Source organism: Ovis aries, chromosome X (assembly GCF_016772045.2).
Source record: "Ovis aries strain OAR_USU_Benz2616 breed Rambouillet chromosome X, ARS-UI_Ramb_v3.0, whole genome shotgun sequence".
Lineage (NCBI taxonomy): Eukaryota > Metazoa > Chordata > Mammalia > Artiodactyla > Bovidae > Ovis > Ovis aries.
This window is the reverse complement of record NC_056080.1, coordinates 52,244,765-52,260,244: the sequence shown is the minus strand read 5'-3', so window position 1 is coordinate 52,260,244 and position 15,480 is coordinate 52,244,765. Positions and strand designations below refer to the sequence as shown.

The window sequence follows — 15,480 nt, the reverse complement described above, 5'->3', positions numbered from 1 at the left end:
AGTCCCTGTGTTGGTAAGATCCACTGAAGAAGGGACCGGCTACCCAGTCCAGTATTCTTGCCTGGAGAATTCCATGGACTTACAGAAAGTTTGGAGGGGCTGGGACAAGAGTAATGCAATTTGCTGGTTGATACAGACTCTTGATAACTCAACTAGCAACAGATACTAAGGGGGAAAATATGAACTATGTCTCCTTTAAGTTAGCTTCTCTTTGATGAGGCGATCTCTAGGAAGTTGCTGGAGTGAAGCCTGAGTAATGTTTTCTTCAGTTCAGTGCTACCTGCCCTATAATTAATGAAATTTCTTCCAGTTTCTATTACTCTTGTCTATTAATCACTGTGTTGATGGTATGTTTCCATCTTTTTTATTCTTATTTGTTTAATAGCCTGGGCATCATTATGTGAGTTTATTCATGGAACTATGCTGTGTGTGAATCAGTTATTTCTTAGGGTAAATTTCTTTATTCAGAATCTTGGCTTCACCAAAAAATGGAATTAGATAAGCAATGACTTTATAGATAAAGGGTTCCATAAAAAAATATGGAAATGGGTATCCTGCACATTCCTCACCTGATAATTTTCTTTAATTAAATAAGCAAAATTTCACTGTTAAATAGGTATATACATCATACAAATAGGTTTGAGCTACTTTATATCTTTAGTTGGGCCTGAATTTTAATTCTTGCTCCTTGAAGTATTTATTGTATGATTTTAGGCAAGTTATTTATTTTAGCTTAGGTTCTTTTCATCTTTAAAATGAAGTTTTAAAATGCCTATCTTGCATTTGAAACTTACTTTGAAATGCATAAAAAATAAGATGGATTGATAGATATACATGTGATAATGCAAATATATTAAAATATTGTAGACTGTGGGTGGTAGATGTATGGGTTTTCACTGAACAATTATCAGGTTTTCTGTATGTTGGAAGTTTTTCATAATGTTAGAAAAAATGCCTATTTTGCAGGCTTTTTAGGACTAGATCAGATACATGTGAGAAGTGCCTAACATGTAATAAATGCTCAATATATAATGGTTGTTTAAAAGTACTTTGTGGGGAGACATGTTTTATAGTGTCAATAGTACCAAGGCAGTTTATAAAATGTTTTGAAACAATAGTACAATAAGGCAGATTATAAAATGTTTCAAATTACTTGAAACAATTTTTAGAATAAAAACATTTCTCAGTTTTACAGCTCTCCTTCATTCCAGAATAACTGAATAAGAATCTCTAGAATGTGCTTGAGCTTGAATTTTCTTTCCCTCTGTTTTATTTTTTCTCCTTTTTCCTTCTCTCTGCCTTTTCTTCCCTTAAGATTATAAAGTGTACTCAGGGCTAAGGACCATTGATGGGAAGAGGGCAAGTAATAGTGAAGTAAGTCTTATAAAAGAGAGAGAAGGGTTAAGAACTAATAGAAAAGCTTCTGTGGTATGCACAAGAGGTCTCTGCTCTTCAGTATTCTTTGGAGTCATTTGTTTATTCATTCATTTTCTTTTAATTTTTGCCTCCATCAGCTGTAGTCTTAGTTTCCTTATTGGTAAAACAAAAGTAATAGTACCTATGTTTAGAGTTGTCATAAGGGTTGAATTTAGTAAAATAATGAATATAAAGTGCTTCCCTGGTGGCTCAGATGGTAAAGAATCTGCCTGCAATGTGGGAGCCAGGGTTCGATCCCTGGGTTGGGAAGATTGACTGGAGAAAGAAACGGCTATTCTTGACTGGAAAATTCCATGGACAGAGGAGCCTGGCAGGCCTCAGTCCATGGGGTCGCAGAGAGTCGGACATGACTGAGCAACTTTCACTTTAGTATTTAATAAACACTCAATAAATAGTGATTGTTTTGTTGCTGTAATAACAATAAAAACAGTAAAAAAGGGAACATTATAATAGTGAAAGATTTTTGAGCAGCTATTCTTATTTCAAGTGTTGGTTAGGCACTGGGGATATTGCGATAAATCTTACACAGTCTCTTCCCACACTATCATAGGAAATAAAGATCAAGAAACAAGTTCAGGAGAACATTTTATTTATTTAAATATTTACTTTTCTTGTTGCATGGGGTCTTAGTTACAGCAGGTGAGGTCTTTGTTGCATCATACAAGATCTTTCATTGCAGTGCACAGACTCTCTAGTTGTGGCTCATTGGCTCAGTGCTTGCAGCATGGGGGCTTAGTTGCTTCTTGGCATGTGGGATTTTAGTTCCCTGACCAGGGATGGAACCTGAATCCTCTGCATTGCAAAGCATATTCTTAACCACTGGACCACTAGGGAAGACCCAAGAGAGCATTGGAAATACAAAAAACCTCGAATAGCCAAAGCAATCTTGAGAAAGAAGAATGGAACTGGAGAAATCAACCTGCCTAACTTCAGGCTCTACTACAAAGCCACAGTCATCAAGACAGTATGGTACTGGCACAAAGACAGAAATATAGATCAGTGGAACAAAATAGAAAGCCCAGAGATAAATCCACACACCTATGGACACCTTATCTTCATCAAAGGAGGCAAGAATATACAATGGAGAAAAGACAATCTCTTTAACAAGTGGTGCTTGGAAAACTGGTCAACCACTTGTAGAAGAATGAAACTAGAACACTTTCTAACACCATACACGAAAACAAACTCAAAGTGGATTAAAGATCTAAACATAAGATGAAGACGTTAAAAAGAATTCATTTGAATCAGTTCTGATGAGATGGATGAAACTGGAGCCGATTATACAGAGTGAAGTAAGCCAGAAAGAAAAACACCAATACAGTATACTAACACATATATATGGAATTTAGGAAGATGGCAATGACGACCCTGTATGCAAGACAGGGAAAGAGACACAGATGTGTATAACGGACTTTTGGACTCAGAGGGAGAGGGAGAGGGTGGGATGATTTGGGAGAATGACATTCTAACATGCATACTATCATGTGAATTGAATCGCCAGTCTATGTCTGACGCAGGATGCAGCATGCTTGGGGCTGGTGCATGGGGATGACCCAGAAAGATGTTATGGGGAGGGAGGTGGGAGGGGGGTTCATGTTTGGGAATGCATGTAAGAATTAAAGATTTTAAAATTTAAAAAATAAAAAACTAAAAAAAAAAAATAAAAAAATAAACATAAGATGAGAAACTATAAAACTCCTAGAAGAGAACATAGGCAAAACACTCTCCGACATAAATCACAGCAGGATCCTCTATGACCCACCTCCCAGAATACTGGAAATAAAAGCAAAAATAAACAAATGGCACCTAATTAAAATTAAAAGCTTCTGCACAACAAAGGAAACTATAAGCAAGGTGAAAAGACAGCCTTCAGAATGGGGAGAAAATAATAGCAAATGAAGCAACTGACGAACAACTAATCTCAAAAATATACAAGCAACTTATGCAGCTCAATTCCAGAAAAATAAACCACCCAATCAAAAAATGGGCCAAAGAACTAAGCAGATGATTCTCCAAAGAAGACATACAGATGGCTAGCAAACACATGAAAAGATGCTCAACATCACTCATTATCAGAGAAATGCAAATCAAAGCCACAGTGAGGTACCATTTCACGGCAGTCAGAATGTCTGCTATCCAAAAGTCTACAAGCAATAAATGCTGGAGAGGGTGTGGAGAAAAGGGAACCCTCTTCCACTGTTGGTGGGAATGCAAACTAGTACAGCCACTATGGAGAACAGTGTGGAGATTCCTTAAAAAACTGGAAATAGAATTGCCTTATGACCCAGCAATCCCACTGCTGGTCATACACACCGAGGAAACCAGAATTGAAAGAGACGCGTGTACCCCAGTGTTCATCACAGCACTGTTTATAGTAGCCAGGACATGGAAGCAACCTAGATGTCCATCAGCAGATGAATGGATAAGAAAGCTGTGGTACATATACACAATGGAGTATTACTCAGCCATTAAAAAGAATACATTTGAATCAGTTCTAATGAGGTGGATGAAACTGGAGCCGATTGTACAGAGTGAAGTAAGCCAGAAAGAAAAACACCAATACAGTATACTAACGCATATATATGGAATTTAGAAAGATAGTAACGATAACCCTATATGTGAGACAGCAAAAGAGACACAGATGTATAGAACAGTCTTTTGGACTCTGTGGGAGAGGGGGAGTGTGGGATGATTTGGGAGAATGGCATTGAAACATGTTTAATAACATGTGTGAAACAAATCGCCGGTCCATGTTCGATGCATGATATAGGATGCTCAGGGCTGGTGCACTGGGATGACCCAGAGGGATGGGATGAGGAGGGAGGGGGTTTCAGGATGGAGAACACGTGTACACCTGTGGTAGATTCATGTTGATGTATGGCAAAACCAATACAATATTGTAAAGTAATTAGCCTCCAATTAAAATAAATTTATATTTAAAGAAATAAATGCTATGGTAAACAGGAGAGAATGGTGTTGAAAGGTTGTTGTTGAACCACTCAAAGACGCCGGGATTCTTGGCCTCTGGAGAAGAATTCAATCCGAGGCCAGAGACAAGGCTTAATTGCTCAGAGATTTTGTGTAATAAAGTTTTATTAAAGTATAAAGGAGATAGAGAAAACTTCTGACATAGGCATCAGAAGGGGGTAGAAAGAGTACCCCCTTGGTAGTGTTAGCCATGGAGTTATATACTCTCTAATTAGTTATTGCAGTGAATCAAAAGAATATCTGAAGGTTATAAAGACTTCACTAGACCTACTCCCATAATTTACACCTTAACAGGATTATCCAGAAGGTTTTTTCCAGAGACTGTCCTCAAGCAGGATACATTATTGTTATATAATCCTAAGGAATGTAGAGGGACAAAAAAGTTTGTCCTTTCTTCCTCCTTGAGAACTCCAGACCCCTCTTTCCCTGGGGACCCCTGGACTTCTTATCAACCTGCCTAGGAAATGACTCTCTCAGTGTGGCCCATGGAATTCAGGCCTAGATTTGCTTCTCATTTTGGTCTTGTTCTCATTCTACAAGTGATAAGAGGTACTTTAGTTATATTGAAATTTGCTAGCTAGTTATCAAGGTCTCAGATATCCAGATATCAAGGACTCATTATGAAAAGGGATTCGTATCTATCTTTGATTTGGATTTGAAGGTAAGGACTGGGGAGAAGTGAGAAGAATATACTGTTTCCTACTTTCCCCTTCCACCATCTAACCTGGTCAATTCATACTGAAGATTTTTTCCCCTGGATAAATTAGATTGGCTTTTTAATTAGAGATTAGATGATTAACTCTTTAATATAATCACTGTTTACATTTCAAAGTATTTGAAAGCAAATACTTTGTCAAAGAGATTTTTTTTTGTATGCACAACATTAACAACATCTTGTTGTATCCAACTTTAACAAATCTTTGTATTAAAGAAACTTAAATAAATTATGGGGAGTCCTAGCAAGATGAAACAGTAACATGGTGTCCTCATGCTTAAATCTGGAGGTAACATAAACAAAACATAGTTTCTATGACAACAATCTGGAATTATATTGTATAACCACTTATTATTAACAGAATTATTTTGGTCCTCAGAATCAAAGCTAATAGTTGATTCATCTGCTTTTTTAATTGCTAGCTTTATATCAAGTTCTGTCATAATATTTCTGGGAGTTCAAAATTAATATTTACATATAGAAGCCTGGCCATTTTTGTAGATGTTTTTCAAATTTAGTGAAATGTTCCATTTTTACTTTTGTCTAAAACAACTATAATGTTGTGCACTGAAATAATGGGAACCAGCCCTGAGATTACCAGGTTTCAGGGTTGATAATTCTATATAAAGTTCTTATTCCCAAAACAAGATGAATATAGTTAAGCTTGCTTAACACGAAGTGTGTATTCTTCTAGATCATTTTATAAGCTTATGCATACATGCAGTTTTAATGTAACCATAATGTATATAAATCTTTTTCCACATATAACATCTTACATGTTTTAGCACATTTTAAAGGGCTGCATAAAGCCTTTAGTATGAACGTACCATTATTTATTTTTGTTGTTGTTCAGTTGCGTCTGACTCTTTGGAACCCCATGGACTGCAGCATGCCAGGCTTCCCTGTCCTTCACCATCTCCCAGAGCTTGCTCAAACTCGTGTCCATTGAGTCGATGATGCCATCCAACCATCTCATCCTCTGTCATCTCCTTCTCCTCTTGCCTTCAATCTTTCCCAGCATCAGCGTCTTTTCTAATGAATCAGCTCTTCGCATCAGGTGGCCATATATTGGAACTTTAGCTTCAACATCACTCCTTCCAATGAATATTCAGAGTTGATTTCCTTTAAGATTGACTGATTTGATCTCTTTGCTGTCTAAGGGACTCTCACGTCTTCTTCAGCACCACAGCTCAAAAGCATCAGTTCTTCAGCGCTCAGCCTTCTTTATGGTCCAGCTCTCATATCCATACATGACTACTGGAAAAACCATAGCTTTGACTATATGGACCTTTGTTGGCAAACAAATGTCTCTGCTTTTTAATACACTGTCTATATTTGTCATAGCTTGTCTTCCAAGGAGCAAGCATCTTTTAATTTCATGGCTGCAGTCACCATCCGCAGTGATTTTGGAGCTCAAGAAAATAAAGTATGTCACTGTTTCCATTGCTTCCCCATCTACTTGCCATGAAGTGATGGAACTGGATGACATGATCCTAGTCTTTTGAATGCTGGGTTTTAAGCCAGCTTTTTCTACTCTCCTCTTTCACCTTCATCAAGAGGCTCTTTGGTTCCTCTTTGCTTTCTGCCATAAGGCTGGTGTCATCATCCGAGATTATTGATATTTCTCCCTGAAATCTTGATTCCAGCTTGTGATTCATTCAGCCTGGTGTTTCACATGATGTACTCCGCATATAAGTAAAATTAGCAGGGTGACAATATACAGCCTTGATGTACTCCTTTCCCAATTTTGAACCAGTTCATTGTTTCATGTCCAGTTCTAACTGTTGCATCTTGACCTACATACAGGTTTCTCAGGATGCAGGTAAGGTGGTCTGGTATTCCTATATCTTGAAGAATTTTCCACAGTTTCTTGTGATCCACACAGTCAGTCAAAGGCTTTAGCATAGTCAGTGAAGCAGAAGATGTTTTTCTGGAATTCTCTTATTTTTTCTATGATCCAACAGATGTTGGCAGTTTGATCTCTGGTTCCTCTGCCTTTTCTAAATGCAGCTTGTACATCTGGAAGTTCTTAGCTCATGTACTGCTGATGCCTAGCTTGCAAGATTTTGAGCCTAATCTTGCTAGCATGTGAAATGAGTGTAATTGTGTTGTAGTTTGAACATTCTTTGGCATTGCCCTTCTTTGGTATTGGAATGAAAGTGGACCTTTTTCAGTCCTGTGGCCACTGCTGAGTTTTCCAAATTTTCTGGCATATTGAGTGCAACACTTTTACAGCATCATCTTTTAGGATTTGAAATAGTTCAGCTAGTATTTCATTACCTCCACTATGTTTGTTGTCAGTGATGCTTCCTAAGGCCCACTTGACTTCACACTGCAGGATGTCTGCCTCTAGGTGAGTGATCACACCACTGTGGTTATACTGGTTTATCCATCATCCATTATTTATTTAATGGAGCAGGTAAAAGAAACATGTGTCTATTTTTCTTCTTTTTCTTTTTGCTGTTTGTAATTATATTCCATGTTGTGAAGAACATCCTTATAGCTAAATCTTTGTATGAACTCTTGATTTATTTCCTGATTTTACTATAATTTACTCAGAGAAAAGGACCAGGGTAGTATAAAACTTTTGAATATTATCTTACAAGCCTAAAGCCACTCTATGACAAACATTTGATTATAATTTGGCTGCTGCTGCTGCTAAGTTGCTTCAGTCATGTCTGACTCTGTGGGACCCCACAGACGGCAGCCCACCAGGCTCCCCCGTCCCTGGGATTCTCCAGGCAAGAACACTGGAGTGGGTTGCCATTTCCTTCTCCAGTACATGAAAGTGAAAAGTGAAAGTGAAGTTGCTCAGTCGTGTCTGACTCTGTGCGACCCCATGGACTGTAGCCCTCCAGGCTCCTCCATCCATGGGATTTTCCAGGCAAGAATACTGGAGTGGGGTGCCATTGCCTTCTCCTATCATTTGGCAGTGCCTAGCAGTATATGACTAGAATTTTTACATGTTGCAGATTCTAATGTTAAGGTTAAAATTAGAATTATTTACAACTCTTTTGATTCTGTGTTGTCTATAAACTCTGTGGAAAAATATGGAATTATATGAAATGGGATGCTTTTGTATCTTTCCCCCCCCAAATTACTCAGATTAATAGGATGTATAGTAAGATATTGCCAAATTTGCAGTTTATCGGATTCAGCCTTCTCAGTGAGTACGTACATGATAATATATTGCTATAAGCCTCACCTAAATATTTTTGTTAAAATAAAATATTGTACAATATTGGGTTAAAATCAGTGTTTCTTTGAGTAGTAGCTAACTTGTGTGCATTTGAAGCCATTCTACTTTTCCATTCTGATATAATTCTTTGTTGTCAGCTGAAAGTAAAAGAAGAAAGTTGAACTTTGTTAATTTGATTTCTTATCTTGGTTTACAGAACACATCTTAAAATCAGTAGAAGAATTAACAAAATGGTATATATTTTTTTCCAGTCAGCACACTTGATATTCTCGTGTGCTTATATTCAATTATGGCATTTCTTTAAGTTTGGTCCTTTTATAGGAAGAGTATTTATCAATAGGGTTTCCCTGATGGCTCATGTTGTAAATAATCTGCCTGCAATACAGGAGACCCAGGTTCAATCCCTGAGTCAGGAAGATCCCCTGAAGAAGGGAATGGCTACTCACTCCAGTATTCTTGCATAGAGAATTCCATGGACAGAAGAGCCTGGCCGGCTGTAGTCCTTGGAGTTGCAAAGAGTCAGACACAACTGAGGGACTCACATACAGTTTTGATTATTTCCTTGGGTTAAATTTCTAGAAATGAAATTGCTAGACATTTTAAAAACTTGGATAATTTAATTGTTGAATTACCCTTCAGAAAGGTCTAGCCAGTTTACAATCCCATAAATCCCAGTGGTTTATGAAAATGCCTATTTTTCTATACACTTAGTATTTGCTATCCTTTGAAAATTTTGAATTATACAATGTAAGTAGTTACATAAAAGCAATAAAATGGGAAAAAATAACCGAAGAATGCTATTTTCTTAACATGGTAGTGATTATAATATCTGTTATAAATAGTCCAGGGAGATGAAGGAATATAAGTAGAGTCACCAGATATGGAAAAGCTCAACTCATTCACAGGAGCTAGAGTTCGGTATCACTTCAAGGGGAGAAGAACTAGAGAATGAGGCAGGGACCAGTTCATTAAGGACTTAATATGTCATCCAAAGGGACTTAACCTTATAGAAGATGAGGTGCCATCATTAGAGGATTTGAACTAGGTAGATAAGTGATTGATTTTGATAGATTTGCATTTTAAAGTCACTCTGCTGTCACCAGTGGCAATACATTGGATGGATTAGATAAATGTTTAAAATTATTTTCCAATAGAGTTGAAACTTGCATTTGTAAAGGGCTTAAACTTTTCTCCTAGAAGCCAGTATTGCACCTGTTGGATACTAACACCTCAAAGGGATTGCTGGCAGTAGCTCAGTGAAGAGAGAACAAGAGAGAGCGAGAGAGACCATACAGCATGTTAAACCTTGAAGCACTGATTTATCTGTTTCTGGAGTGATAGCAATTCATTAGTAGTTTTGCAATTAGGACTGGAAGCCACTGAAAGATAACAAACAAAAGTATATGAAACAATGCTATCTTTTTTATGAAAAAGTCTTGGTGAATATCAATACTGCTATATTTTGTTTTTCTTTTTCTGGTAGTAACATCAATAGTAGGATTGATATAGACATTCAGTAATGTAGACATTCTACCTGGTTTGTGTGGTAACCAAAATATGAAATGTAACAGACATGTTTTCTGCAATAATAGCAAATTGCACCTTCAACTTGAAGTTTGCTGTTATAAAGTTTTATTTCTGTGCTATTTACAGCCTGTATCCCAAGCAGTTGGAGCTGAACAACAAGCAACTCTTCTAAAACCAGATTTAGTTCAAAGGTGAGTATCTTCAAATTAGTACCATGAAAGCAATGAGGGCATGTTGAAGTATTTGCCTTCTTTAGGTGCTTGGTCTCTTGACTACAGAAGCTTCTGTGTTCTAGTATTTGTGTGTATATTCAATAAAAATAGTATATATTATTCTTACTTTTTTATGTTAATAGGGATCATATGGATTGTGATATTATTGACCATTTTCTTGTTCACATTATTATAATAGTCTGGATTTTTTTTTTTTTTTGGCATGTGGGATCTTAGTTCCCTGACCAGGGTTCGAATCTAGGCCCTTGGTGGTGAGAGTGCAGAGTCCAAACCACTGGACCACCAGGGAATTCTCTTCATATTCTGCTCTTAAGAAAAGATTGTAAGAATTTAAAAAAGGAAATAATGTAATTTAAAGTTCCAGCTAATCTAAATAATTTACAACCAGATATAATAATATATTATTATAAAAACCAGATAATTTTATGTATTGTATATATATAATTGTATTTTCATTTGGTAATAACTTTCTGACCCAGGAATCAAACTGGGGTCTCCTACATTGCAGGCAGATTGTTTACCAGCTGAGCTACCTGGGAAGCCCCTATCTTGTTCAGATTGGCTTAATTTCATTTGTTCTGTATTCAAAGTCACTGATATTGATTCTTTCCTTTGTCCTATTCATTCTGCTATTGTGCAAAATGAATCACTTATTTCTATGATTGTATTCCTTTTATAATTTCCATTTGGTTCTTCCTTAATATATTCTATTATTATGAGATTTTCTGACTTTTCATTTGTTTCAGGAGTAGTTGTAATTGATCTTTGAAACAATTTGATAAAAAAATCTTTGTCAGGTAGTTCTGATTCATCCTGATTCATCCTGGTCTTGGCATCTCTTGATTGACTTTTCACATTCAAGTTGTGATTTTCCTGGTTTTGGGTATGACAAAGAATTTTCATTTGTATCCTGGACATTTTGGACATTATGTTAGGATATTCTGGATCCTATTTAAATCCTCTATTTTAGCAGGCAGTCACTGTGTTTAGGTGCCAAGGTACTTGTTTATTGATACTTCTGTGGACTATGGTTTAATGCCAATTTAGTTTTCAGAGTCCCTGTAGTACTATTCTGGTCTGCTTTGGTTCATCTTATATCACTGGGGCCCACTGCTGGACCAAGGGGTTGGAGAACAGAGCCCTAGGCCCACTGCCCTAGGCTCTCTCTCCAGACCACATGCTACTGGTGGAGTTCCCACCAGCATTACCAAGGGAGGAAAGGGCTCACTTTAACTACCTTCTGTTGCTGAGTTAGGGCTCAGGAGACCACTGTGCTTGAGCTACCTTTGCCTTTTGGCCAAGAGTCAAGAGACGCTGAACTTAGACTGCTTTCTGTCACTGGGTGGGTAACCAGATGCTTAGCTGCTATATTTTTCTTTAAGTCCTGGGAGTCCCTAGCCAGTCTGCCTTCATCTTTTCACTCTTCAGTGCCCTCCTGTGATACTCTACTGTATTATTTCCAGGTTTTATTGTTATACTTAGGGGTATAATTTCTGCCATCTTGTTCCAAACCCTAAACTAGTGTTTTAAAATAACTTTGTAAAGTGAATGATACAACTGCATTGACTAAAATTATATCCGTTTTATCCTCTTAAGGTGTTATGTTACTGCTATTTCTATGTCTATTAAAGAACTAAGAGCAGTATTACTGAATCTTCTTTCTCCACTTGTAGTTATGGAAATTCTTTTTCACAGGGACATAGAAAAAATATTAGGGGCTGTTGTTCTTTTCTTGTATATCTTTATACAGATACTTCATGAGTAGTTCTTTAGGAGAAAGGACTTAACCTAAAAATCAATTTTAAAAATATCTGGTGCTTACAGACCTCATTTAAGTTTCAAATGTGTTGTAATATATTCAAATGTATTAAGGAAAAAGCTGAAAAATACCTTTGATACAGATCAACAGAAAGTCTGCCCTGTCATAATCATATTGAACCTTGAACCTGCAAAATATAGATAGTTAGAATTAATAATGTTGAATAATTTTCACATTATTCATTCAGTTTTTCTAACCAAAATTGTGGTGTATTTTTTCTTCTTCCTTCCTCCCTCACTCCCTCCCTCCTCCTTTGTTTCTTTCTTTCTTTCTATTGAGGTAAACCTGACGTACACCTTTATGTTAGTTTCAGATGTACAATATAATGATTTACTATGTTTATATATTGTGAAATGATCACAATAAGTCTAAACATTCATCACCATATATAATTAATAAAGATTTTTTTCTTATGATGAGAACTTTAAAAATCTACTCTGAGAAACTTTGAAATATGCAGTACAGTATTATTAACTATCATCTCCATGATGTACATTATATCCCCATGATTTAATTATTTTATAACTGGTATTAATAGTTTGTACATTTTGACTCCCTTTCACCCACTCTCTACCTTCCCCCCACTCCTACCTCTGGCACCCACCAGTCTATCCTCTATATCTTGAGCCTGGGAAATTTTTTGCTTGGTTGTTTTTTCCTATTTTTAGATTACACAAAAAGATCATATGGTTTTTGTATTTCTCTTTCTGACTTACTTCACTTAGCATAATGCCCTCAACTTCTGTGTATGTTGTTACAAATGGCAAGATTTCATTCTCCTTATGTTGTTGTTCAGTTGCTAAGTCATATCTGACTCTTTGCAACCCCATGGACTGCAGCATGCCAGGCTTCCCTATCCTTCACTATCTCCCAGATTTGCTCAAACTCATGTCCATTGAGTTAGGTGATGCCATCCAACCATATTATCCTCTGTTACACCTTTCTCCTCCTGCCCTCTGTCTTTCCTAGTATCAGGGTCTTTTCCAGTGAGTCGGCTCTTCACATCAGGTGGCCAAAGTATTGGAGCTTCAGCTTCAGCATCAATCCTTCCAATGAATATTCAGGACTGATTTCCCTTAAGATTGACTGGTTTGATTTCCTTGCTGTCCAAGTGACTCTCAAGTGTCTTCTTCAGCACCACAATTTGAAAACATCAATTCTGTGGCACTCACCTTTTTTTATGGTCCAACTGTCATATCCATACATGACTACTGGAAGAACCATAGCTTTGACTATATGGACCTTTGTTGGCAAATGAATGTCTCTGCTTTTTAATGCACTGTCTAGGTTTGTCATAGCTTTTCTTCCAGGGAGCAAGTGTCTTCTAATTTCATGGCTGCAGTCACCATCTGCAGTGATTTTGGAGCCTCAAAAAATAAAGTTTGTCACTGTTTCCATTGTTTCTCCATCTACTTGCCATGAAGTAATGGGACCAGATGCCATGATCTTTGTTTTTTGAATGTTGAGTTTTAAGCCAGCTTTTTCCACTCTTCTCTTTCAACTTCATCAAGAGCCTCTTTAGTTCCTCTTTACTTTCTGCCATTAGGGTGGTATCATCTGCATATCTGAGGTTATTGATATTTCTCCCGGCAATCTTGATTCCAGCTTGTACTTCATCCTGTCTGGCATTTTGCATGATGTACTCTGCATATAAGTTAAATAAGCAGGAAGACAATATACAGCCTTGTCGTACTCTTCTCCATTTGGAACCAGTCTATTGTTCTATGTCCAGTTCTAACTGTTGCTTCTTGACTTACATACAGGTTTCTCAGGAGGTAGGTAATGTGGTCTGGTAGTCCCATCTCTTGAAGAATTTTCCACAGTTTGTTTTGATCCACACAGTCAAAGGCTTTAGTATAGCCAGTGATCAGGAGTAGATTTTTTTCAGGAATTCTTTTTATAGCTGAATAATATTCCTTTTCTTTATCTAATTTTCATTTCTTGTTCTGTTTCCTGTACTATTCCTGTCTTCCACACCTCGTCTATCCTCTGTTGATTTTGTTACATGAACAGGTATATTATTTTAAGTTAGAATTGGTTTTTAGAATTTTATTTGAACATATTAATAAGAAAATCCTAAACAAACAAAATAAAATTGGTCAAGAACATCCACTGATAAAAGCTTCCACAGAGGTCCATCACTAGCAGTGTTTTTCTTTCACTCCCATTACTATGAGATGTTTGCCTAATACATACAAAGTAATCTCAGTGTTTCGTAACTTTTAAAAACAGCTTCATTGAGACATAATTCACATACCATTAAATTTTCACCCATTTAAAGTGTACAATTCAATGACATTTAGTATATTTGCAAAGTTGTACAATCATAACTTTTTGAGAGATATTGTACAACTTATATATTTTATTTAAACTCATTATTATTTTATAATCGAGTGTTTTTCTTAGAATTTTACCATCAAAATGGAATGATTCTAGCCATACAGGGATTTCAGATGTTATAAATCTGATTTGGGTTAAATATTGGACTTTGAGAATCATAGAATAATGTCTTCTCTGAGAAACTGAATTGGAGTTGGCTTTTTTTTTTTAAATAATAGTTTGAATCATGATGTGGCACCTGTGAAGGAAAACACAAATACGCCTGATAACCCAAGTGGAAATGGCAAACAAGATCGGATCAAACAGAGAAGAGCTTCCTGTCCTCGGTCAGAGAAGGGAACTAAATTTCAGCTTATTGTTCTTCAGGTCAGTGTGTAAATATGACTTGGTTAAGAGTGCATGTTGAGGTCTGGGGAGTCAGGGAGGGGCGATGTTGCTGTGGCAGTGAGTATAGAGTATTATGAAATTCTTTAGCAGACACCTTTGAGCACAAATCTTTGTATTTGTGCTGATTATTTCCTTATGATAGATTCTTGGAAGTAGAATTATTGATCAGAATATGAAGATTTTTAAACTTTCTCAATACATATTTCTAGATTGCTGTCCAGAAAGGTTGGACCAGTTTACATTTCTATTATTAGTGTATTTTTCTTTGCTTAAAGGTCAATTTGTGGGATTAGGAGAATTTTGAAAATGATTGGCCAGATTTAGATCTTTGCATTGCAGATAGTTATAGGGACTATTGTAACTGTTTTTGGATTTTTATAAAAGTTGTGTTCCTTTTCTTTCCTGATTTTTTTGCTGAATAATTTGAGCCTTAGATTTGTCGTACAGTGATTATTTAGACAGTATTTCACCAAGGGAAAAGCAGAATCTTTTTAGATTCTCAATATTTTAGACCATTTTTTCTTATATTTTATGTGAGCTCATCAAAATATTTCTTGTTTCATTTGCAAAGAGAAGGCAATGACTGACTCTTAAACTAGTAAAATATTTGTGCCCAGGTTTCTACCTCTGGAGACAATATGGTGGAGTGTCAACTGGAGACACACAATAACAAGATGGTCACCTTCAAGTTTGATGTTGATGGTGATGCACCAGAGGATATTGCAGACTATATGGTAAGTACAGAAAAGACAAATTATTTTCCCTTCAACATTCTTTGTCTTTTCCCCCTTTAATTCTCCCCCATCATTTACTGAGAGCCATATTTTCTTAGGGT

General features: G+C 36.6%; 1 protein-coding gene across 5 annotated transcripts in view; it reads left to right on the top strand.

The window, feature by feature from the left end:
• The window catches only part of WNK3 (WNK lysine deficient protein kinase 3), a 203,062-nt gene that overhangs the window by 137,198 nt on the left and 50,384 nt on the right, over nucleotides 1-15,480 (top strand). For all 5 annotated transcript variants that reach the window (XM_042241770.2, XM_060407816.1, XM_060407814.1 and 2 more), the window contains exons 11-13: nucleotides 9,993-10,057; nucleotides 14,477-14,624; nucleotides 15,263-15,379. In XM_042241770.2, the coding sequence (XP_042097704.1) occupies nucleotides 9,993-10,057; nucleotides 14,477-14,624; nucleotides 15,263-15,379 (330 nt within the window). The remainder of the gene's footprint in view (nucleotides 1-9,992; nucleotides 10,058-14,476; nucleotides 14,625-15,262; nucleotides 15,380-15,480) is intronic.